Here is a 23,265-nt window from a genome sequence, read left to right on the forward strand (position 1 = left end):
CGAGTCTGACCGCTGGGGGGCGACAAACACCAAAGTTAGATAGTAGATAAATGTGCTGCATCAATATATATCGTATTAATTAATAATTTAGTTATAATTTTAGGTAAATTAAATACACACAAAACTAAATTTGCTAAAAAAAAAAAAAAAAAAGATGCCATTATCTCGTTGCTCTGACCACTTAAAAATGGTGATTTTTTCACCAGGAGTGGCATAAAATTATTCAAAAGCAGTGTGAAAGACTGGTGGAGGAGAACATGCCGAGATGCATGAAAACTGTGTTTAAAAATCTTTATTAGCTTTGAAACCTTCTGGCCACTCCTTAATGACTATGATTTAATTAACTCCACGCCTTTAATTATCTCGTTTCAAGGCATTAGGATTTCATTACCATGCTTTGATAAGTCGTGGCCACGCATTTTTTTTTTCAACATGACGTCACCTTACTGGCTTTAATAATTTAATTTCTTTAATATGATATAATCTAATTGGCTAGTAATTCTTGTATAAAGCGTGATGATGCATAGAAGACAGCAGAAGCCTCGAGCCAGAAGGTTTACAGTCTTTTGACTGTTATGTATATGTGAATTTTAGTTTAGTTAGGAATTCATATTTCTTTTGTTTTATATTTTAATAAGTTAATAGTAAACATAAAACAACAAAAAATGTTTAGGATGTAAGACAAAAAAAAAATAGAGTTAAATAACCCAGAATGTGTTTTATTTTTTTAATTCTTCAAAGTAGCTCCTCTTGCTCAGATTGCAACAGCAATTTTGCACATCTTTGCTGGATTTTCTCAGTCAGCTTTATGAGGTCGAGTCACCTGGAATTCAGCCTTTCAGTTAACAGCTGTGCTGAACTCATCAAGAGTTAATTAAGAGACATGTCATCTGCTAGTGTTGATCCACTGTGTTTTATTATCAAGTCTAAAGTCAGTGCAGTTTTGTTTTCCCACAAAATAGACAGCACTTCTTGCTTCCCTCTGTTGCTGACAACTTTTATGGAGATGCGGATTTCATTTCCCAGCAGGATTTGGCACACTGCCCACACTGCCAAAAGTACCAATTGGTCTTATATAATATTCTATAATTTTCTGATAATTTTCTGGGTTTTCATTGGCTGTAAGCTTAATCATGAATAATAAAATAAATAAGCACTTAAAATAAATCAGTGTGTGTGTTTAATACATCTATACAATATATTAGTTTCACATTTTTTACTAAATTACTAAATTTGTTTGTGTTCTTCAGACAAACAAACACACCACAGTAAGCAAAATGTTATTGTAATAATATTTATATACAAGATTCACAATTACAGTTAAAGTTACATCTGGAATGTAAATCTATACATTAACAATATTTAAAATCCTTGTCATGAGCATTCATCCAGTTATACCAACGTTTATATCGAGAACGTTCATCAGAATGTTGCAATGCATAATGAGATAAAACTAGAGACCATGGAGAAGCCTGCATCAAACTTCTTCATCAGAACAGTGTTTTCACTCCATCAAACATCCCTTTAAAGAGGAGATGTGGAGCACAGCCAAGTGACCCGAGGTTTTATTAAATCATGGAAATAAAACACAGGCAAAAACAACAACACTGAAAGGGCTGAAAGGGTGCAGAACACAATGTACGCTGTAAATAAATTATTATTGTGATGCACAGTCTGGTTCTATGAGCACAAACTTAAAATGGACACTTTAAAGGTCAGAAAAATAACAAAAATCACATAATATCCCATTATTAAAGAAAAAAAAATGTTCAAATATTCCCAAGTTTGAACATGCACTTGTGATATAGAGTTTGAAAGCATTAGTAAAATTATTTGATACATCTTCCTAACTTTTTTGTAATTGACCTGCATTTCCCATCTATGTGCAGAGCAACCTGGATTTGGATACAGCGTGCACATTTACATACTACTCATGTATCTTGGAAAACATGGTTAAAGTTCATTGAAACTGGGTCAGTATAATCAGGAAACAGGAAGTCATGTTATACAGTAGTCAGATACAGCTCAAAAATGTCTAACAGAAAATAATAGCATCAAAACTAGTGGTCAGCTGGACAGAAGAGTCTTTTTGACAAAAGTCTTTAAAATTATTATTATTATAATTATGTGCATTTAAGAACGGATGAAGGAATGTCATATCACAATCTCTGATGAAAATACTTCATAAGGTGTGAAGGGTAAAGGCTGAAATGTAAATGTTAATTTCCTCCTGCAGTGAAGGATCACAGTTATTTAATTGTCCTTTCCTCAGGAATGTTTTACGCTGAGCTGGAAACAGCCAGTTTCTTTAGATGATCCATGAAGACCTGGAGACTGACATCGTCTGTGAGAATGGGAGCTCCAGCCTCCTGTTAGGAATTAAAATAGAACTGGTTAGACATTATATAAGAAAGTAAGAATCAATAAACCTTTTTAGAGTTAGTAAACTGTCTATTTATAGTCTTATTCAAATTCTACCATCACTACAAAATTAATACTACTACCAACATCTTGAGAAACAAAAAAACATAATAAAAAAAGTCATACTATAAACTTTGGAAAACATTAGCCAGTTGCACCAATCTAAATGTAGCCTAGTTTAAAACAAACATGGCCATTTGCTACAGATAATAAGCTACTAAAATTGAATGGGTAAGCAAACCAGTTTTAACATAAGTTTAATTTCTAACAAACATAAAACACTAAGGTGGAGTAATCGTTCAGTGTAGGGCAGAACAATATGACCAAATATTTATATAATAATATAATTTATATATAACATTTCTTAATTTTGAGCGATATAAAATGCCTTTGATATTGCTATGAACAAGAAAACACCCAAGAATGCCAAATATTAAAAATATCACAGAACTCTTAGTCACAGATTTATAGCCCAACACAATTAGTATGATCACTTCACTACCATTTGCTAATATTATCCATTAATAAATTACTGTCAAATATAAAGACCCAATTTGAACTACGCGATGGTGTTTTGATCTATCGTCACTACACAGCACTACTTAAGACATGCCTTAATTTAACATTTAATTTAACACTGCATCCTTTACATTACCTACATTATTATGTTGTTTAGGAGATACTTAACTTGACTTGACTTAACCTCCCTAATGATCCACCGTACACTCAAGCTGGTTAAAAGACTCCACCCAAAGCAATTACATATCTAATCTACAGAAGCATAAATGAAGAATGATGAACATACCTGTCCCCAGGCGTAGAGGTTGTTGTGTGTTTGGGAGGGGTTGACTTTGGAAAGCAGGAAGCGAGCCTGTGAGCCACCGTGCTCTGTGTCGATGTAGCGAGGCATGGGGAAGCGCGTCTGCAGGATCTCCTGAGCGTCGTCTACGGGAGCTTGCAGCAGCTGGCGGAAGTTCTCATACTCTGGCATCTCCTGGTATCCTGCTTTTCGCCACTGAGCAATGGTCTATTGGGGGGGTAAAGGAATTAATTAATAATTCATCCATATAGAAGCATGTTGCAATTGTATGAATACAAAAATAGTCTTTAGTCCACCTTATTCTTTTCTTTTCTTTTCTTATTTTCCTTATTGATAATTTTCTTATAATATAAATGTATATAGACTGCTTAACCACAGCAGGCACTAGGGGTGGGTGATATAGTCCTAAAATAATATCACAATATTTCATGGTATTTTTGCGATAACTATACTCTTAGTGATATGAAAAAATATTGAATTATTTAAAAAAAAAAATCAAGAATGCACTCTTGCAACAAAATAAAAATGAAATTGTATTATTGCATATGAAATGATTTAGCACACCCCAACAGATATTAAAAAATACAAGAATCTTATCAGATTTGTAACAGATACTATGATACTAATGGTGCACTCTAGATATATCCATATATCCATGATTAAAGTAAAATAAATGATACTAGACAGATATAATCTGACTTTTGCTAAAAACAGCAAAAGGGTAGAACCCTGATGTGATAATTAGTGGTGGATGATAAAGTGGAAAATGAGCGTAGAAACAAGGAGATGGTGTTAATAAAGTGGCAGTATAGATATGGGTATGTGATTTGGCAATGCACCAACAAACTCACCTCTCCGTGATAGATGACCAGCTGGAAGAAAGTGTCCATCAGCAGAATATGATCTGGAAGGATGCTGCTGCTGTCCAGAAGAACAGGCTACAAAAAAACAACAAACGAGAAATAAATATATCAATCATCTACTGATAAATAACTCATATATTCTCATGCATATATGATCCTGACGCGGTGTATAAACAAACCTCAGGTGGGCCGTGGAAGGAGTAGGAGTAGAGGATGGGCTGGATCATGATCAGTGACTGCGTCAGGTCTTGCCGCACAAACTGGTGTCTGTAGTAGGACGACTCGTCTGGACTGTTATTAAACACCTGCAGGAATGGGGACCTCCTCAAGTGGAACATGAACTGCAATAGAAAGAAAAAAAAAGATTAGAAAATGTTAAATAGTACTTTTAAATAAAATAAAACTAAAGGATTGACATGTTTAATTAGGTAAGATGGGGAGTTGTTGCCTCACCTGAGGGTAGAGAGACAGTGATTCTGACAGCCTGAAGGAATTTGGGTCCTCTTTATTGTACTGTCCAAATTTCTGGCACTGAAACAAAACAAACAAAAAAAAAGGATTAAATGTCAGAAAATAAAAAAAAATAATAATAATTCAATTGGCTTGCAAAGGTGTTTGCAAAAACTGTAAATTACTGTAAATATAATTTTTGCTGATTCCTTCAAATGTTTTTTTTTTGTTCATTCAAAATGCATTAGGAACAAATATATAATGCACTTAAGATATAAATGCATATATAATATCTCTTAATTGGCAGAACCCTTTAATGCATAACATTATAAAATACAAGTATGTAACTTAATAGATAGGATTCATAAAGCCTTTGTACATACTAATTTATAATGTATTAAGAAACGAGGCAGGTGAGTTCTACAATATATTACGAATACAGGACTACAGGAGAAATTTACTATATTTTATATTAAAAAATTAACGTTTTCTATAAATCCATTTTTTCTCTATATTTTCGCAACTTCTCACTATGTTCTCCCTAATTTTGCAGAGCCAATTAACAAAGGTACAAGTCTCCAATTTTCTGGGGTGCTGGGGGGATAATACACAATCTACTTTTTATTATTTCTTTTCACTGTCTTCATACGAAACTTTACGCACAATTCATTACACACATATTTTACCATCAGCGTTTCAGAAACATCCCACACAAAGGTTAGAACTCACCAGGCGAATGAGCTGCCTGTCAAGCCAGCGGAGAACATCGGGGCCTTCCTCTGACTCCGCCCTAAACACGCCCAGCCTAGCCATGAGTACAGCGGCCGCCTCCTGATCAAACGACGCCTCGATGTGCTGAATTTGGGACTGTGCATCTGCCCAGCTGGGAGTGGCGGAAAGAGAACGAGCAGGTTAGACAGGAATGACGCACTCATACCACACTCATACCACGCACAAATATCTATTTAAAGGTAAAGCAAACACCCAAATTCTCCACGTCAATACTGAGAGTGAAAAATAACAGATAGAGCCTCCGGTGAAAATTCCATGAAGAAGTTTCCACAGAGATAATTGTGTGTTGTGTTTTTAAGGCAAATATTAGTGATACACGTCAGGGTATATTCACTCGTGACATCAAGATGAGAACAAAAACTTGAAATACAAGTAGGCCAGTACTCAGCCCATTCATCTTGCAATGAATAGACATATGCAAATTTTTTGCTGACCTCAATATTATCCACTGTGTTTATTGGGTCAGCAGTAATTTTATTTTTTCCATGTTTAATTTATTTTGGATATATAAACATATATTTTACAATTCCAATGTGTAAATATTCTTAATACTTTCTTAATAAATCTAAATATTCTAAATAAAAAACAATACATTGTGACAGGTCTAAACATAGGTCAACACTTTAATGTGAGGGAAGACTGTGTCTAAGTCTGCCTACTTTCTTGCGATGGTGGTAACACGGATCCTCCTCTGTGTGTTGGAGTGCTGGTATTGTGTTACAAACTGGATGGCTCCTCTGCCTCCCTGAGGGATGGGAGAGTTGTGCTACAACAAAAACATGGACCACAGAGCCGTGAGCTACACTTAACAAAAAGAAACACTTAAACAAATCATTATGTCTTTTTATTTTCTTTAACCTCAAAATTGAAACATACCTGATTCACCACTTCGAAATACAGAGCGAGGGTGGTGGACGGGTTGAGACTACAGATCTTCCACTGGCAGGTACCTCCAACTCCCATCTCCTGCAAACATAAAAGAGAAGACTTCTTTTAGATTTTTTTTTAGGCATTGGGCCTTGTTTATGATGTATTATCCATACTCCCTTTCCTACTGTTGGGCCTGAGCCCATTTGTATTTTAGAATTTTTTACAGATAAAATATAGCTTTTTAAAATATAAACTCTGTAGATACCCACTCTGTATGAACACAAACTACTAAATGAGGACAAACACACAAAAAAAACAAAGATACAGTATTTTATGGACTACAAGGCGCAGCAGATTATTAGACGAATTTTAGCGACAACAGTAAGAAAAAAGGGGTGTCACCATGTCTCCCTTCTAATTTAGCAGGTCTCGCATGGCATTTATTTACAGTAAACTTACATTTTAAGATTTTAATCAAGCCTGGGTGCAGTTACATTAGCATTAGCGGCTAACCGCTAACGGTTGTAAATGCCGCCCGACAGTGAGAAACCCTGAGTGCGGTAAACGTGCAGACTGCAGTCTGTAATCCTCAACTCTGAATGGCAAAAAAGCTAGCGCTGTGGTTAGCAGCTAATGCTAATGCTGCTCAAGTTTTGTTGCTGGAGAAACTTCCCTGAAACTACTGAATAACGCTGTACTTTAGCAGAGTGGTACTCTCGACTCTACTGCTCCTTAATACCTCACTGGTAGAATTCATACATAAGGCGCACCAGATAAGGTACACTGTCAATTTTTGAGAAAATTAAAGGCTTTTTAGGTACACCTAATAGTACTAGACACTTTGTGGGAAAACCTGCTCCTGCACAGTTCACACTCTTAGTTCTCGTATGTCTTATTCAGTATTAATGAGGTGTAAGTGTATCAAGATGGCAGCCAGACTACTTACGTTCTCAGAAACACTGGGTCCCTTAGCGTTGAGAGATACACAAGGACCAATCGCTCCTGACACTTTCAGCTCTCTTGAGGTCTATGAGAGATGCAGATAAAATCCAACAGTTAATTACCAGTAATCAATATAAATAATCTCTTTATATCTAAGGTACTGAAATTATTGAATTATATTTTTTAATTCTTCAAATACCTTCACTTCTAAGCTGGCTCCAAAAGCCATGCGAAACTCCCCATTGTAATCTTTACTGAAGACTCTCTGGAATGTCTGCTTGAACAGAGAGGTGTTGAAGGAGTCTCCCATGACGATGTGTCCTCTGTTAACAAAAAATTACAATATTAATAACGTAGGGCTGTCATGACACATTTTTTGTGAACAATAGATCATTTCAGAAATTATTGCGAAAATTGGCATTTAAAAAAAAAAAATGCCACAAACATAAAACTGATAAAACAGCATAACAAAGTTATTACAAAATCATCAAACTGCACTTTTGAGTGCTACTTCTGCTAACTTAAGTAGATTTAATTTGTGATTTTTAAACACCTTTTTAATACACTTGAAGTATATTGTAAATGTACTACTTTGTGTATTGATGCATATATTGTGTACACCCAAATGCTACTGGGGAAAAAAACACTAAAGTGCACCTTAAGCAGTATTTTATGCCACTATATATATTTCTATCAACATAATGTATAATTTAAAGCATATTGCTTACAAATACATTTTATAGAAATACAAAGAAAGTATATTAAATTGAAAATATATCTATATAATTTAAACATACTTGTAATGCATTTAAGTATACTTCCTTTTCACAATAGAAGTGTTAAGTATGTGTTCACATGCTTACCCTGTAAGATTGGACAGACACTTCATCTCCAGTAAGCCAGTCTGGTCCAGAGCGCAGGCATAGATGTCAATGCTGTGTCCATTCACTGCAGCACGGTTCGCCAGAGCCTCATGGTACTACAAATTCAGGGAATGTTCCATATTAAATATTTCATACATATTATAAAAATTAAATATAGCATAACAACACACAAAGTTAATACATAATCTCTATTTCCTCTACACTTACTTTGATAGCCTTCTTCATATGACGGGCATTGTCCTTTTGAATGTCGTGCCATGAGCGGATTGGAGTCTTCAGCTCATCTCCTACCACCATGCCTGGACCCTGGGTGGGAGGCCCACCCGTGAAAAGCATCATGCGAGCTCCAGTGTTTGGGAATGTACCCTAAAACAAGGCAAATATACTTATGAACTTTATGTTACTTTATTTACTTATTTATACTGTATGCAAATACAGTAGTTTCACTGATTTTATTCATTTCATGAAAAAACAAATAATCTAAAGTAATCTAAAGGCAGCTAAACAATCATCTCTCACTGTACTTCTGTTATCAAACTCCAGCATTCAGAGTTCATTAGAAAATCCGAACTGTTATGTCATACTGATGACTGCAGGAGGAACAAAGTACAAGCCAACATGATGACCGACTGCTTTAAACTAAAAGAACAAACCTTTGACCTTTACATTCCAGCTTTATATGCAAGATAAGGCATGGGTTAAAAATTTTATATATATAAAATGGAAAATTGACGTAGTAAAACATATTAAAAAGTAGTTTCCAGCTCTCCGGGTTCTAGCAAGAAGGTGTGGAGCTGGATAACAGTGGAAAAAGTGATTTATCAGGGTAAATTATGCCCCGTATCACCAAGTCTAAAAGGTGTTTGGACAAACTGTTAAAATTTCTGGATCTCAGAACGCTGTGGGAAAACGGAGGTGTGCTCTTCATCAAAGGTAAGAACTTATTATCATGTTTTACTAAAACAAAAGTCCACTTTACAATGAAGTTCCCCTTTAATAAATGACTATTTTGATTAACAATGGTATGAATAGATAAAGCTTCTCGGGTTGCTCATTTGGTTTGTTTGGCTGGCTCAGTGTTTAAGTTCCTCTCCATGTTGTTTCCATGTCAGGATTACACGTAGTAGTATGATTTTTAAAAAGGACTGTTTATGAACAAACACACAGAGGAGAAAAACACTGATGCAATAAAATTCTACAGGAGAAACACTGTAACGGTTATGATAGCAGGGTGCACTGCTGGGTCATACCAGAGACACAGTGTTCTTGTGTTACAGATCATCTTGCCCTTGTCCTTGTACAGTTCAATAAACTGACGCCTGGGGTTTGATAACATTTGTTCTGTTTTGGGAATGAACAGAATACAATCTAACAATCTAAGAATCATATCAGTACCTCTAGCAGTGCTACTGCAATGGAGAGTGCGATGCCTGTGGAGCGAAGGGGTCTCTTTCCCTGTGGAACCGGCCAGGGATCCCTCTGCAGCTCACCAAGTAGATCAGTCAGATTCAAATCCACTTTATGTACAGGCTGAAGGAATCTGAGACAACAGTGGAGCCAATTAAATTTCTAAATGCCTAGATTATACATTTATAATGTATATAAACCTGTATAATCTGTATAATAATAGATACTGAGCTAAAAAGTAAGAGGGTCTGACCTGCAGGACGCAGCAGCCTCTTGAGGGACAGGAGGACGGGCTTGCTGTCCTGAAGTTGTTGGCTTCATCAGACCAAGCATCTCCTAAAAAAATTGAAGGACACAACTACTGTTTTAGCATTTTGCCATAACACTGTGGACAATTCAAAGTAGCATACGGATAAAATTAATATTCAAAATTAGTATTATTTGGCGGAAAATGGCCACAAAACCAATTGGCGATTAGCTAAGTAAAGAAAAAATACTAAAAAAGAAACCTTAACTCTGAACAATGAGTTTTTTTTAAAGAGTATCAAGTATTTTTAGAGGCTTTTTAATTTAAACAATGGTAAAACAAAGGAGATTTTTTTTTTATTTTGGTGTAGGCCTGTCACGATAATTACACTATCGACTTATTGCTCAATATGTGGATATAAGAGCAAGCATTTTTCTCTGACCTCAGTTATGCCCTTTATGTTTAATATGTTGACAATTTTATTCAGTCAAATTAATAAATCAGGATTTTTAAACAATATACATTCCAATTTTAAAGCCAAAATATTCTTAATACATAAAAAGGTTTATTACTTTTTTAAATGGGTCTGATGGCATAAAATGGTCTTAAAATGACAATAATATCATTAATCGCTATAACTTCTATTGCTGATATATCGTCTCTTTGCTATTTGAGTACATAGCATAAACACATTCAACATATCTCTCATTCCTTACATGTATCTGTTTGGGAGTGAGCTCCTTGGTCCCGCGGAAGACGTAACTCTTAGAGATGCCCTCACAACTCAGCTCATGAACCTGGATCATGCGCCCAAAAGTGATCAGCCCCACTAAAGCGTTTGGTGGCAGCAGACTGAGAGACATCTGCAGAGACTCCCTCAGGGCCTGTAGGTCCTCCTCCTCTAGACATGTGTCCACCACATACAGAAAGACCAGTGGAGCTGCAGGACCACGCTACAGAGAGACACACAGAAATTACATGTATTAAATATAGTAACTCTATTTGAGTGAGCAATAATGAATGTGGTAGAGAATATCTGTTAATAATATGCAGGAAATAAATAAACAGATCATATATACAGTTATTACCTGTACTATGTACTCAATTGTGGAGAACTGTGGCATTAGTTCAGCAGGCTGATTAACTTCTGAGATGCCTGCATATGATGGAGGGAACTGAAACAAAGACAGCATGATTAGAATACATGCATTCATTCAGGCTTAAACTGTTTATAAATATTATTTGACTATTTTTTAAATTGTCATTGTCCAATAGTGTACTTACAGGGTTTCTCTGGAAGCAGAAATTGCACGCCCAAATCTTAGCTCTGAAGTCCACTTGACTATAAAAAAAAAAAATCAAAATATTATATAGCTAGTCCTTTTATAATCCCCTCCACTCTGTACACTGTATCAGTTTAACTTGCAGCAAAACAACCCCAGAGCATGATGCTACCACCACCATGCTTAACAGCTAGTACAGCATTTCAGGATTCTTAGTCCTTGTGTTTAGTTGCAAACGTTAGTCGAGCTTAAAGGTTTCAATTTTGGAGCATGAGTTTTATTATTAATTAGGTGGAAAACACCCAGATTTTTATCACACAACCACCATCATGTTTGACTGTTGGCATGATGTTTTTGTTGTGAAATGCTGGGAGATTCACTTCATTCTAACATGCTTTACAATAAATTGCATATCCCTCTGTTCCTCTTGATCAGCCTTGAAACTCTCCCAAAGATAAGATTCCTCCACAAGGTTTGTCAAACAGTGGAATCATGAACCTTATCTTTTAGGTGTGCAAAGTTTGTGTGGGCTCTTTTGCAAATTCTGTGATGAGTAATCATGCTTTTAGTGGAAGCTCGGCATCTGGGTGCACTAGGAAAAAAAAAACATTTTTCCATTTGTAGTTCTTATCTCACTGTTGTTTCCGGTGCCACTGAAATAGTTTTTTATTCCTTTCTAGGCTCTCTCTACCTTTTTCATACAGGGCCAGGTAGTGTTAGTTTTTTTTTTTTTTTCATAAAATTGAATACTGATTTAAAAAATAATTTAAAAATAAAGAAAAATAAAAAATAAAAACACAAAAAGCTTTTGCTTATGGAATAACACAGTACATTAGAATGACCTGCAGCTATTTCTTAAACATAAAGTCAACAACAGAACCTTTATTGACCCCCTTCCCAGAGTCATACAACGGAAATAATTTTATTCCAGGAGTAATGTACAATAATACAAAAGCATAAAATCTACACCGTATATCTAAATCCAACACAAATTGCTGTATATACATATACATGATATCCACTTACCAGAGTGGGTTGAGCACGGCTTTGCAGGTGGCTCGACTGCAGAGCACGGGTTCGTACTGTACCGGAGGCAGGTTGGGCCGCTCTTTAAGGGGGGTGAAAAGGCAGGATACTGGTACCACCATTCGCGTGGCCTCCAACCTGCTGGAGGGCCAGAGGTTCCAGCTGCATCGCACCCCATCACGATCCTCATTCTGTTGAATAAACTCCTGAAACGTTGCCATTTTATCTGTAGGGAAACAGTGCAAGCAGCCAGAGAAAGAGAAAACTGAGACACCAATGACTCACAGAGCCTTTTATACCCTGAGTCTGAGATACACCTGGCTAATGCATCCTAACTGGATCTACAACATACCATGAAGTCTAAAATTGCACAGGAGAAAGACACACCTGCTCATTCAATACATTTCTTCCTATAGTCGCTTTAGTGAAAAGACGCCATGAGCCAAATGCTTCACAGAAACGTTTCAAGCTATTTATTTCTAAGATACGTCACTCCTTCTACACACTGGGGCACACCTACAGTAAACTCCGCAGGCTGCTGACAGGCTGGCTGTACTGAAATCACTGAATCACAGAAGACAGCTGGATGGAGCTGAACTTTAACCTCTGAACCAAATGACACGCTGCACTCTGCAGAGTCAATACGACCAGACGATCAGTTCATATCTCCTGCTCTCCTGATGATTGGTTGTTAATTATTATGAGAACACAAAGATTTCAGTTTGTTAGGGTTTATCCTGTATTGGCTGTTTTTTGTTTCAGTATTTACTTGCTGCTACCAGAATAGGTTTAAATACTCTTTATAAATACCAGTATTACCATTTCATTTTGTTGTAGGAAAAACCTACAAGTTTAAAGTGTAAAGAATTAATATATATTATGTTTAATTATCTGTGAGGCATGAATCATTTTCAGATTGGCTTAATAAATAAAACAAATATGAAAATGAAAATGTACTTATTTTAAAGTGTTGCAACATGTTTACTTTTTAAAACATTGTTGGCTAGTGAATCAAAGCATGTAAAATTTAATATTTTTATGACACTAATTATTGATTGGAGATATATTAATTGAGCTTAAGTAAGGGTTAATTTTGGTGCACCAGATCAATCTGACCCAGGAACATTATTGCTGCATTATTCCCTAACAGCTGAAAGTAACAGGAGTGTTAATAGGATGTCTAACACACCATCAGCAAACGTTTGCTTACAACGTTTACATACATAATCCCAAACTGCTTGTAACCAGTGGTGGACAGAAACGTAGTAAATTTAATGAATTGCTGCACTCAACGAGATTTTTGTCTTACATATTTTTAGTATTAGTTCAACTACATCCCAAACTCAAGTATCACACTTACTACTCTTTTTTTTGGATTATGTATGCATAATAACATAATATCACAACAAAAAAAGCTTGATGCAAGCATATCGATCACAGTACAGTGTACACTTGATTTTAATACATTTTGACATTATACCCAGTGCAAATGTGCTTTTTATAAATCTTTTTAAAATATTCTGGAACTATTTTGAAAACTGATATTTTCAAAGGAATTAAAACAGATTAACAAAAGGTTAAGTTAGGTAAGCTTAGCTTTGTGAGCAAACTTGTAATTATCTTCCCTGACAGCAAAAACATTTAATAACATGTTTTGAGTTTTTTTGGTTACATTACATATTTGAATGCTGATGATGGAAAACGTTTAAACAACCTTACTGTAATTTATATTGCTAATAGGCATTGGCTAAAGTTATAATTCTGATTGTAATATGTAGCCTTTAAAGGTTTGGGGCTCAATGCAAGCTATAAGAACAGAATCAACATATAGAATATATATATATTTCATACAAATATATTTTAACACATACAACAGTTACTAAATATATAACGTTGAATCAATGTTAAATCAATATTTACTAGTAAATCAATTTTAACGTCGAGCAACATTGTTTCAGTGCACTAGAGATGGTAAATTAACGATAAAAAATTAACATACGTTTTTTATCTGTGTAACGTATTCAGGATAATGTATAACGGTCATTACATCGATGTTTCGCAACGTTAAAACTTAATGTATATCTAGATTGCTACGTTAGCTTAGCTAAGCAGCTAACGGGAGCTGGTTAGCTAACTAGCAAGCTAACCTGATATAGCCTGTTGGCTAGCTGAATGTGAAACTGAAGCTAACGCCATTCATTTAACGCTACGATTAAAAACAGTACAGTCAGCTAGGTATATCAATGTATATTATAATAAAATGTTAGCTGTATAAACAAATAATAATGTTAGCTGTAAAAACAAACTTTATACTTTACATACAATATTATTAAACAGCGTTGGGCTCCTCTGCACTTGTTACTATGAGCTAGTTAGGTTAGCTAGCAGGCTAGCCGACAGATAATCCGCCGCACTGCCCCGGTCCCCGAGCTGTGAGCCCCGGCGGCCTCAGCGGCTCCGGTAAAGAGAAGCACCCGGTCTTACCTTTCAGTTAAATCCGCTACACAGTCTCACAGCCTCGATAAATAATCTATAAACAGCTCATCTATACTGAATCCCGAGCTTTAGGACAGATAATCATAAATCAAATGGTAACTTCTCGCCGGCAGCACCAGTTCCTGAAGCTCCAGCAGTAGAATGACGTGTTACTACATATTCTGCACTTCGCCATTGGTCCTTTCAGACTGACGCCAATCAAAACGCCCCGCCCACGCTAATGACGCCTCTGCGCTTTTAACCTACATCAGAGAGAGGAAGTGCTGACAGGGCTTTGTATATACCAGGTTTCCATATAAATCAATATAAACACATAACATACACATTAAACAAAATATTAGGAATCAAAAGGAAAACATTTCAAACCTATATTTTAAAATATACTTAGTTATTTTATTATCCTTTGTACTTATTTGAAAATAATTTGTTATATCTAAAAATATATATATATATATATATATATATACAGGGACTTACAGTTCATTCATTACATGAGGTGCCATCAAATATTTGAACATATAGTGATTCCTTCCCTTTGACGTTACAACAACTATATTTTTTCATGCCATGGATTTCACAAGACTTCACAAGTTCAAAAACTTCTTCAGACAATCTGGTTGAAGTAAACGTTATGCTTATTTCTTTTTTACCACTTCTGTTTTTGCTTCCTGACTAGAGAGGTCATTAAAGAACACTGAACTTACTGTTGTGTTCATGAAACCAGTTTAAGGCAACTTTTACCATGTCACATGCATGATCATGCTGGAAGTTGCCATAACACAGTGGCAGACTGAGGCTGCTTAAAGGAGAGGGACAAAAAAACTTAAATCGCCAACTACTGCTTATCATGGATCCTTACCAGCTCTTAAAAAGCTATAATTCAAGGATGCATCATGTATTATGAAAAAGTCTTTACCTTTGAAATGTAATTAAATTAACATTTTTACGTTTAAAGACAACAATAAGGGGTCAGAAATACAGTACAGACTGTGTTAATCCCCTGACATCTCTACATTCTACAGTCGGAGTGACTTAAGTTTAATTTAATATTGGTGGAAATTTTGCAGGGTTAACAGTGGAAATTAGGTTTTAATTTTTAAAATCATTGTCAATTAAATAAACTTTGTCCTGAATCATCCAATACAGTTTATTTATTACATACATGTGATAAAGTTTCAATAAATAAATTAATAAATAAATAAATAAATACATGTCAACTTATTGTACATTGTGTACATTGTTGTTTGACTGTGTTTAACTTTACTACTTCCATTTTACAGACAATAAAATAACTCTTTTAATAAAATAACTTTTTTTTCCTTTATATTTAATTGTAGATTTATTTGTTTTATTTTATTTTATCATTTTTTGTAACTTCTGTGTACTAGATACTGAAGTCTAGAATTCCCTCTGGGATCAATAAAGTATTTAGTTATCGAGCTTAAGAGTACAATAATTCTTTTTCTATTATTGTTTTTTTTATTGTTTTTTTTTTTTTCAATATAAAATTTAAATTATTAGAATATTTTTCACCAATGCATCATACATCATACATCCTTACAGCAGTGCACTTTATTAAAATAAAAAATATATAGTAGGCCCTGGATTCAGACTTTTATTTTGACAGTGGGTCTTTTATCGTACCACATACGCCTGCTGGAGTTGCATACTTCAAATGACATTAGCTTTAGCCTTGCTAAGGTTGTTTTATTGTTAAATAAACTGTAAAAAAGGAATAAACTGTAATAAAGGAATAAACAGTATGGACGCGTTGAAGTGGAATAAGCGCGCCGCGATGGTGTACGCGGTCGGAGTCTGGACTATGCTCGGGTCTTACGGGTACTACAGATACACGCACAGAAACGACCCGCCGGGTAAGCGGACAGCATGAGGTCAAACCCACAGTTTCAGCTCTTTAATACAAATACAAACACTCAGTACAAAATCAGCTACGATCTTTATTATTAATTATATCAGTTTAACAGATCTACAAATCCATTCTGACTACTCACTTCTCACTATCTTTAATATCATTTTGTCTCGTCACTTGGTTTATATGGTATCCAAACTGTTATATTCAGTACAAATCGTAATTTATAATATAGTTCATGTAATTCTGACAAATAGAAATGTGCATTTTGCATATGGATATAATTTTAGGTACAGCTCTGGAAAAAAATTGGAGACCACTTAAAAATATATGATTTTCTTCGAGTTTACCAAATTGAAAACCAAAGTAGAACTGCTTCAATTGTTGCACCAGGAGTAAAGGCTTAAAGTTACCCAAAAGCAGTGTGTAAGACTGGTGGAGGAGAACATGATGCCAAGATGCATGAAAACTGTGATTAAAAACCAGGACTATTCCACCAAATATTGATTTCCAAACCCTTAAAACTTTATGAATAAAGTAGCAAGATGGCCTAACAAAGGGATGATGTTAGTTAATCTACTCGTTCAGATGTGTTAAATCGTAGATCCATATGCATTTAATCCCACAAACTCTAATTCTAAACTTTTTTTTTGTAGTTCAAATGCCTGAAATGGAGGAAGACACACGGCCAAACGTGAAAAAGATTGAAACACCACATTCTACGACCATAATGGTCTACAAAGAAAACAATTTTGTGCCGTATTCTACAAGATTTTTGAACCTTTTCCGGAAGGCAGATGACAGCTCTTCAGGACCTCAAACTGATGATAAATAAGGACTTAAAACTGGTTTAAGGACTGAAAGAAGAATGAGTGAACTGGACTGTTTCTTCAAAGTTTCAGTTTAAAGTAAAAAATCTAATGTAAAATATATAAAGTATTTGTGCCTACTATAAAAGAAAGTCATCAGCTTCTGTATTTTTTGCTGTGTAAAATCAATGCAATTTGATCTCTGAATGTTGTTTTTTCTTGTCATTGATCAAGTTTGTAATATTTGGAAATTATTTAAAATGAGAGTATTGTTAGTGTTTGGTTTAACTGTGCTATCCATCAGAACTGACAACATTGCTGAAAATAGACTTTGTGACTGTTGAAGCAGGATATATGAAGTGGCTACACCCATCAGGCTGTTGATGAGTTGTGAACAGCCAGTGTCATTTAGAAAATTGCAGTTTTGAAGAAACATCAATTAAAAACACAGAACAAAGAACAGCTCTTTCTGCTTTGTATCACACCAGACAACAATCGTTGACAACTATTGTTAACCACAGAAAATCAAAGACTACTGGATTACTGTTTTAATTAACTTGGTGTTTTTTGGGCTTTGTGTTGGATTGTTCTAAAGCTACACCTAATACAGTTAATCAGTTTAGTCTGGGGTTCAAATTACCTTCAGTGGCTCAAAGCAGATTTTTTGGCTGTGTGGATGTGTTAAATCAGATTTTTGCTCTTATTTGCCTAAGAACACTGATTGTATATTCTTAATATTACCCATACATATGGGATTTTTACTTACAATGGGATTATTTAGAATAATTTAACTATTTTACACAACATTGTGTAATACTTAAGGTCTATACACTCGTGATAAAATTTAAATAACATACTTTTAATGTTTCTGACGGAGTTGACAAAAATCTAATTATGAATTGGAATATCACCAAGCAATGTCAAATTGATGCAGTATTTTTTTTACTTGAAAAAATTAAATACCTTTTGACCCTTATGTCAATAATCAGTGTTATGTATCATCCAATCTGGACTATGCCTCCTATGACAACTCACTGCTAGTGTTTAAATGAGTGGTTATTTGTGTTGGTATGGAGAGAAATTGGTGCAAAATTAAAAAAAAAAAAAGTTTTTTCTTACTAACATGCAAAATACGATGTGATGTGATGCCACTATTACATTACATTTCACTGCACTTAATCTGTTTATTGAAAAACAATACACAAGAATTTACATTTTCAAAACTTAAGTTAAAATGCAATCAGCTCAAATGCGTTGTAATTACAATGCACAGGATTGCCTTTTGTCTAGGGGCAGTACTATATTCGTGCCAATATAAAATGTAATCACTGTCCAATCAGAACCCACTACTGAACGTGGGGCGGGGCTAAGAAACCAGTCAGAATAAAACTCAGTAAGAAGCATCACGTTATTTCAGCGTTTGGTTTTAAAAATGGAAATTCTTGTGTTTTGATAAACATATCAAGTGTTTGCTTCTTAATTTGGCACCAATTCCTCTCTATAAGCTGGCATTTGTAATCAGTACTTTCACTCAATAAAGCAGAAGGCAAGGATTGCAAAGCTTACATTCAGACATAACTGAGAGTCTTTCCTCCTCAGAATCCTGCCTAAGTAGGCAGCATGATGTACGTTTGGGACGCGCCCGCTGTTGTGTGGAGTGATGATGCAGGTAGCTAATGAATGCTGGGAAAGCGGAACTCCTGACAGCAACAATGAAAGCAATCGTTCAGAGGGTCACTAAAGCGAGCGTTACGGGTAAACCTGAATAAAGCCAGCTGTGTTTAACAGCGCGGGGTGTTTAAAACCTGGGCCGGGTTAACTCTGTGGTATGGCCCTTTGTGAAGAGCGTGATGTGCGCTAATGAATGAATGGGGCTGTGGGAGCTAATGCTAACTAGCCCCTGCCTGCTAACTCTAAACAAGGCGTGGGGTTATTTTAGTGGACGGGCTCTGATTTAGACCAGCGGGTTTAGGCAGTAACTGATAAAACACACACACACACATGCATAACTAAATAATTTTACTGTTTTTCTTAAGATCTTGAGCATTTCTGATACAGCACAGTCAACGTGGCTCAGTATGGAAACTAGCCACGAAAGTTTATTGCTGACACAGCTGTGCAAATACACACACACAGCGTGTGTAGTCCCTGTAGAACATTACTGACTAGAGAGGTAATATAATGTAAACATAGCACGTTTAGTAAGGATGTTTGTGTGTGGTGGATTATTTCTTCAATGCTTCTTGCCGATAAATATTATACCACTGGAAAGCATGTTAAGTTCTCTTTTAAATGGAGCCACATTTGCAGAGATGTAACGTTATAAAGTACTAGAGAGCCAGACATGACTATAATTACAAGTGGTCTGTCAAAAAAGTGATTTAAGTAGAAATTCAAGTGTTCTTTAAGCTCCACACTTGAATAAAAGTACTTAGGTATTTAACATTTTTGTTGTACTTAAGTATTGCAGTAGTAGTTGTTTCTAAAATGTAGTACCGGTACTCAAGTACTGAAATAAAAGTACAGTACTGTATTATGTAGTTATTACAGAAAGAAAATTTTCATGAGCACAACCCACATCCTCAGCTCTGCCGCTCATTCCACAAATACATGTTCCTTACAAATGTGGCTCCATTTAAAAGAGAACTTAATAGATTTCCCAGTGGTATAAAATTTGCTGGCAAGAAGCATTGTTACACAAAAAAATACTGAATCTACCAAACACAAATTTCCTTTCTTAATGTACTGTTTTATGATAGCTTTCCATCTAATAGTTTTGAGATGAATTGGAGCACCAACACTTGACATCTCTAACACTTGTTGCTGAATGCAATCAAATTCTCACAGCTGTTCTCCAAAACCTAGTAGCATGCCTCGCCTGCACAGTAAAAACAGAAATATACAAAAATATACAAAATAATTCTAAACATCTCTGAATAATTTGATTCCAAAGAAAACAATTAATAAGTAAATGTCCCAGTACTTTTTTTATTGTGACTAAGTTTTTTAGCCCATTTTAGTTGGTGCTTATGCATGATAACTGTATCTCTTTTAATTTCTCTGTAATATTATTAGTTGGAGAGGATCAGATCAGCTCCATTGGGAGGGGTCTTTGCATTTTGCTGGGAATATCAGCTGAAGACACACAAAAAGATGCAGACTACATGTAAGTATAGCTGGATGCAATGAAATATTTTATTCTTTAATTTTACTTTATGTAATTAATGTCCATATTTATGTCTGTGTGTTCTTCAGAGTGCGTAAGATCCTGAACCTCCGTGTGTTTGAGGATGAGAATGGCCGTGCGTGGAGTCGGAGTGTAATGGATAAAGAGCTGGAGGTGTTGTGTGTGAGTCAGTTCACACTGCAGTGTATTCTCAAAGGCAACAAGCCTGACTTCCATTCAGCCCTGACTGCAGAATTAGCCCAGCCCTTTTACAACAGCATTCTGGAGCAGATGAGGACTGTATATAAGCCAGAGCTCATCAAAGGTGAGGCTGAATTCATGTTCTGTTGGGGTTTTATTTGGATTTGTAAGAAGTTGTATAAATGTTGACCAAAAAGTAATTATGAGTCCACAAACCCACCAGTCATGTCAGCGTGTCTATTGATATTTTGTAGAAGCAAGTTTGATTGCTGATTGCTGCATTTTAAGTCATACCACAATTAATCAAATCAATTAAGTAATTTTAAGAAAACAAAAATCCACCAATGAGAGGATTTGAAATATGATATATTGAAACATATGATATAGAGCTGTATTTAAACTGATAGTATTTAAACTGAAGTATGTTGTTACCTGTTAGTTACCTTTGTAAAGTGCAGAATTGTTCACAGCTAGTGGATAACATTTTTCTCTTTTTAATTTAGTATTTTTGTTATTTTTGGTTTCAGATGGTCAGTTTGCTGCATACATGCAGGTAAACATTCAGAATGATGGACCTGTCACCATTTGTTTAGAATCTCCTAGTGGGCCCACAGATGCTAAACAGGTGCCACATCTTTATTACATTTATTACTCTATGATAGTTACTAAATATGTAAATCATGAAATTAATTTTTTACATATTTTCATGAAAATGCCAATTACACAGTTATTTAAAGATTAATTTATTCAATCTGGTCTGATCATGATCATGATCTAAACATGCTTATGCATTGCCATTTGTGGAAAAGTATCTAAAATGTGCAGAGCAGGGGGTGTCAGGACCAGAGTTGAGAAACACTGATGTAAAATTACATAGGAGTTTTTTTAAACTGATTTTATAGACATGCACTTTTTTGTATTTTGCATTTTTTGTTAAGAAAGGAAGGCTACTCAATGCAAGATATTGCAAAGAAACAAACAAAAAAAAATCTTATTTCAATCTTGGGTCTTACCATGCTGTTAACTTCACCCTAAAGAGAGTAAAAACGGTTTCTAACAAGGACAGAAAAATGAGTGGGAGGCCCCGATGCACAACTGTGCAAGAAAATAAATATTTGAGACAAATTCATGCATAGATTGTGGTTTATAATTCTATTTTATGAATCTTTGTCCCCTTTTTCTGTTCTGAATATAAGCTCGCCAAACTAGAAAAGCAGCAGCAGCGTAAGGAGAAAACAAGGTCGAAAGGCAACCTGGAGTCGGGCAGGGAGAAGGGTGCCCTGCGCTCTAAAGCTGAATCTAATGCCAGCAGCGGAGCAGAGGGAGACGTGTCTTCAGAAAGAGAACCATAGATAATGGTGAATTACAGACATATACCCATTACCTTCCCCAAACTCGCCCATATACAATATATTTTAATGATTGTAATTTTATCTTAACATTATTTGGTTTATTTTTCTGTTTCTAAACAAGGACTTGCTTTATTTGGGACTGATCTGTCCCGCCTCCAGATATGGACATCCAGCTTCAGGGACTTCAGGCAGCGTAGCGAAAGTAAACCAGACGCTAATGACATAATCATGATCGTTATTCTCCCATCTTTGCTCACCCTTACAGCCAACTGTACAGCCTTAATTTTTCAATCTTGGATTGTTTAAAACACCAGGACCTATGAAGCAGACGGATGACAGGGTGAAATTGGCTGGGATATGAAAAACCACATTCATGCTGTTTTGGAGCAAAATGTGAATATTTATTAAGCTGTTGTAGTATACTGTCCAATGTATACATGTGGAAATGTATTTAATAAAAAAATATATATATATATGAACATGGACAATAGACAAGAGTCATGTCTTTATTTTGAAGGTAGAAAATGTATGTGAATTTCACTTGTGGTATTATGGGACTACTTCTTTGAAACTGATTTCTAACAACCTTTAGACAGCCTGTAACTGTTTTAGTTGAGTTTTTATTTATTTTATTTATTTTTTCCTTTTATTTGTTGTCTTCCTTGTTTTTACTTTTAACCATTTACCTTTTTAATCTTTTATTTATTTTTTATTTTACACATATTACTAGTCTAATTATTATCTTTTTATTTTATTCCTTTACATTTTAGCCTGTCAGCTTATCCTTTTATACTGAATTATGTTATTTCTTCTTAATTAAATCTTAAATCTTAAATATGATTTGCTCGTTTTTTTCTAATGCTTTTACAGTTTTACAATTGAAATAGTTTCAGTGTCAGGGTTACAATTTAACTGTATGATGAGCTTATATAAATGTGTGTCTGTGAAGAACAATGTACTTCTTGTGAAAGAACCTCATTTTCTATCCCACGCTCTGAAGCATTAAAAACCACAAATAGAGAAGCACATTAGGTTACACACAGCGGAGAAAAGAAAAGACAGTTATATACAAGCAAAACTTGGGGCTCTCCAGTGGTAGATAAATAAATACAGTTAAACAAGGCCTCTTTCACCACATGCTATCATTAATAACTGAAATATATAGACTTTTACTTTTATACTCTTTCTTTTTTATTTTACATTCTGCATTTGATAACTCACTTTAATTATAGCTTTATGTTTAAAAAAAAAAAACAAGTGTTCACAAACTTTCATATACACTACTGTAGGTTTAAATACTGTACAGTTTGAATCTAATTGTCCAAAATCTTGTGCACTCCTAATTGGTGTGCTGGACTGTGTAATT

The 23,265-nt window shown here is 35.1% G+C and overlaps 3 protein-coding genes across 5 annotated transcripts; 2 read left to right on the forward strand and 1 right to left on the reverse strand.

Moving 5' to 3' along the window:
• Positions 1-1,278: 1,278 nt before the first annotated feature.
• On the reverse strand, positions 1,279-14,655 carry sec23b (SEC23 homolog B, coat complex II component). Of its 2 annotated transcripts, none has more exons than XM_007244177.4 (19): positions 14,490-14,655; positions 12,006-12,231; positions 10,981-11,038; positions 10,785-10,871; positions 10,413-10,649; positions 9,703-9,785; positions 9,438-9,582; positions 8,250-8,408; positions 8,022-8,137; positions 7,358-7,481; positions 7,163-7,243; positions 6,223-6,312; positions 6,006-6,112; positions 5,284-5,437; positions 4,558-4,635; positions 4,284-4,445; positions 4,093-4,179; positions 3,227-3,448; positions 1,279-2,369 (listed from the first exon to the last, which is right to left on the reverse strand). In XM_007244177.4, the coding sequence occupies exons 2-19, from the start codon at positions 12,224-12,226 to the stop codon at positions 2,280-2,282; spliced, it is 2,301 nt and encodes a 766-aa protein (XP_007244239.2). In that variant the 5' UTR covers positions 12,227-12,231; positions 14,490-14,655; the 3' UTR covers positions 1,279-2,279. The 2 variants fall into 2 exon arrangements, with proteins under 2 accessions (XP_007244239.2, XP_015460023.2); XM_015604537.3 differs by lacking the exon at positions 14,490-14,655 and adding an exon at positions 12,393-12,528.
• A 1,473-nt stretch (positions 14,656-16,128) lies between these two features.
• LOC107197510 (small integral membrane protein 26-like) lies at positions 16,129-17,640 on the forward strand. The gene is made up of 2 exons (XM_049479834.1): positions 16,129-16,375; positions 17,028-17,640. Exons 1-2 carry the CDS (start codon positions 16,264-16,266, stop codon positions 17,204-17,206), a joined length of 291 nt encoding a protein of 96 aa, XP_049335791.1. The 5' UTR covers positions 16,129-16,263; the 3' UTR covers positions 17,207-17,640.
• A 1,062-nt stretch (positions 17,641-18,702) lies between these two features.
• On the forward strand, positions 18,703-22,734 carry dtd1 (D-aminoacyl-tRNA deacylase 1). 2 transcript variants are annotated; one of them, XM_007244176.4, is made up of 6 exons: positions 18,703-18,935; positions 20,256-20,346; positions 20,436-20,671; positions 21,075-21,172; positions 21,744-21,905; positions 22,059-22,734. In XM_007244176.4, exons 1-5 carry the CDS (start codon positions 18,857-18,859, stop codon positions 21,897-21,899), a joined length of 660 nt encoding a protein of 219 aa, XP_007244238.2. In that variant the 5' UTR covers positions 18,703-18,856; the 3' UTR covers positions 21,900-21,905; positions 22,059-22,734. The 2 variants fall into 2 exon arrangements, with proteins under 2 accessions (XP_007244238.2, XP_022531094.2); XM_022675373.2 differs by having other exon boundaries at positions 18,708-18,935; positions 22,021-22,734.
• Positions 22,735-23,265: the final 531 nt, after the last annotated feature.

Source organism: Astyanax mexicanus, chromosome 5 (genome assembly GCF_023375975.1).
Source record: "Astyanax mexicanus isolate ESR-SI-001 chromosome 5, AstMex3_surface, whole genome shotgun sequence".
NCBI lineage: Eukaryota > Metazoa > Chordata > Actinopteri > Characiformes > Acestrorhamphidae > Astyanax > Astyanax mexicanus.